The 2421-nt window shown below is 32.6% G+C and overlaps 1 protein-coding gene across 1 annotated transcript; it reads left to right on the plus strand.

Moving 5' to 3' along the window:
• The first annotated feature begins 857 nt into the window (after positions 1-857).
• On the plus strand, positions 858-2113 carry PSRP4 (plastid-specific ribosomal protein 4). The gene is made up of 3 exons (XM_085758729.1): positions 858-1059; positions 1168-1232; positions 1880-2113. The coding sequence occupies exons 1-3, from the start codon at positions 888-890 to the stop codon at positions 2012-2014; spliced, it is 372 nt and encodes a 123-aa protein (XP_085614855.1). The 5' UTR covers positions 858-887; the 3' UTR covers positions 2015-2113.
• Positions 2114-2421: the final 308 nt, after the last annotated feature.

Consider the following 2421-nt stretch of genomic DNA (forward strand, 5'->3'; position numbering starts at 1 on the left):
TCCCAAGAAAAAATAAGATATCACCGGTTGGAAAGGTTCAAACGTAATCAATGTTTGACACCCGAAAACCAAGATAAAACACTGATCACGACAATAAATGACAATGAACAACAAGCCAATATATGTGAACTATCAGATCCAACACAAAGTTGAAATAGAACGAAAACCTAAATAGGAGAATTAATTACAAGAGCAACTTAGGATCTTCGAAGTTAATTTGTCTTGAACGAAGAATCTAGGAACTTAGAAACACAAAAACTAAAGGCGGCTAAAAAGTTGAGCTAACTAGCAACAAACAAAGCCATTAAGATTCATAAATACATATGAGAACCCAACTTCATATCGAAGACACCATTTTGGATCAGGAACCAATCATTAAAGCGCGATAAAGAAAGAAACCAAAGTATGTCACGACAGTGGAGGGCGATCGCACCACCAGGCAGAGGATCTACATCTCAACGAAAGAGTTTTGGATTGTAATGAAAAAGTGAAAAAGAAGGAGTGTGTGGCGGTAAAGAGTTGGGAGAAGAAGAAGAAGAAGACCCTCATCTCTTTCTAGAATTTTCTCAAATATGTTTTTTAGCTCAAAAGGAAAGTAATTTTCAAATATCTCAATTAAACATCCTTCAAAAAAAATATCTCAATTAAACAAATTAATTTGTGTTTAAGAAATTAATATTTCCTTTAAAAATGTATATATATATTTTGAAAAAAGAGGCAAATATTTGAAATTTCATGAAAAATGGACAATATTAAAAATCAACCATTGATGTGATTTACTAATTACATATTCATTCTAAACCATTGGATCTAAAAAAATCGCAGCACATATATTCCTCAATCAAACCAACCTTATCATAGTGTCTTTGTTATCTATCCTCTCAGTTATGGCCATGGCATCATCGCTGCTTCTAGCATCACCTTCCCCACTCTCTCTTCAACTCCACGCTTCCTCTTCTCACCTTTCCTTCTCTCAATCCCAATCTCTTCATTCACCAATCATCACTTCATCAGTCCCCACCCTCTCTTCAACCTTGTCGCTTTCACCAACCCCTTCTGGTAATTTTTTCTTTAAAAAAATGGAATTTTTGTTAAGAATTTGGTTTGTTGTGTTTGAATTTTGATAACCCATTTTTTTATTTTGGTTTTTTTTTTGTTTTCTTGTAGTGTATTGTGGCAGAGGTGATAGGAAAACTGCTAAGGGGAAACGGTTCAGCCATTCGTTTGGAAATGTAATGTTCTCTTTTTTAATTTTATACTTTTTGAATTTCACATTTATTGAATTTATTGAGTGTATGTTCGGTTAGGCATTGACAAGATTTGATTTTGATAGAATTGATTTTGATAGAGTTGATTTTAGTTAAAAGCAAGTTGAATGTACATTAATTCATGTTTGGATAAGTGATTCTTATTAATTCGTATAGTTTGAATTCTTATTAATTCATAAATGATGTATCCTTTTATAAAAGGATACGCATCGTCAGTGTAAACTAGTTTTACACCTGCATGAAGCATTTGGTAGTTATTTTTCAAAAGTGGTTATAAAATAGGCTTACATGGCAATATTATGATTTCTTATTAGACAAGTGTAAAACTGTTTTACACTGTTAGTGTATATCCATTTAACTCATATGTTTCTGGTCTCTAGTACCGACTTTGTAGTCCATGAAGAGGGACTAAAAACATGTAGTTTTCTAATTTGTAGGACTGAGAAGTAAATACTGAGAATAAAAAACAAAATTCGAGATTATTTCATGGACTAAAAACATATTTAATCATTATTATTGTTTGTTGAGGATTTTTGTTGAAATTTTTGTGGATGTTGTGTTTTTCCTAGTTCTAATGTTATTTTGTAAAATATGTTATTTGATGTTATCAGGCAAGGCCAAGGAACAAGAACAAGGGAACAGGACCACCAAGGATTTATGCTCCACCAGATGCTACCAAGAAAGAGAAGCTTGAAGATAAGGAAGTGATTAAGATTGAAATTAACGAATCCCTCTTTTCTAGTTAGTTGATTTTAGTGTTGCATTGTAATTTTTTGAGTCTTTCATGATTTATAGTTTGAATTATGGATTCCATTTGCAATATACTATTTGGATTTTGCTTGTTATCCTTATTTGAGTTCACTTTGCAACCTTATTTTAGTCTCTATTATGTAAGCTCTTGCTTTATCATATTGAGAGTGGGATTGGAGACACTCTTATAGTCAAGGTTTAAAATCCTGGTCACAGTGTAGGCAAAATGTCGGTCCAATATTTGTCATGATGTGGTTGGGGAGACATCAAAAACCTCGATGTCATGAATTTTTCTCCTTAGGATTTGTGCTGTTGTAGATGTCTATCAACCAACTAAAGTTTCTTCCTATGGGAAAGAAAAGTTTGAGATGTTTGTAGAGTGATAGCATTCAATAATGTTGGA

Source organism: Medicago sativa, chromosome 4 (genome assembly GCF_051527215.1).
Source record: "Medicago sativa cultivar Bolivia chromosome 4, Bolivia_mono, whole genome shotgun sequence".
Lineage (NCBI taxonomy): Eukaryota > Viridiplantae > Streptophyta > Magnoliopsida > Fabales > Fabaceae > Medicago > Medicago sativa.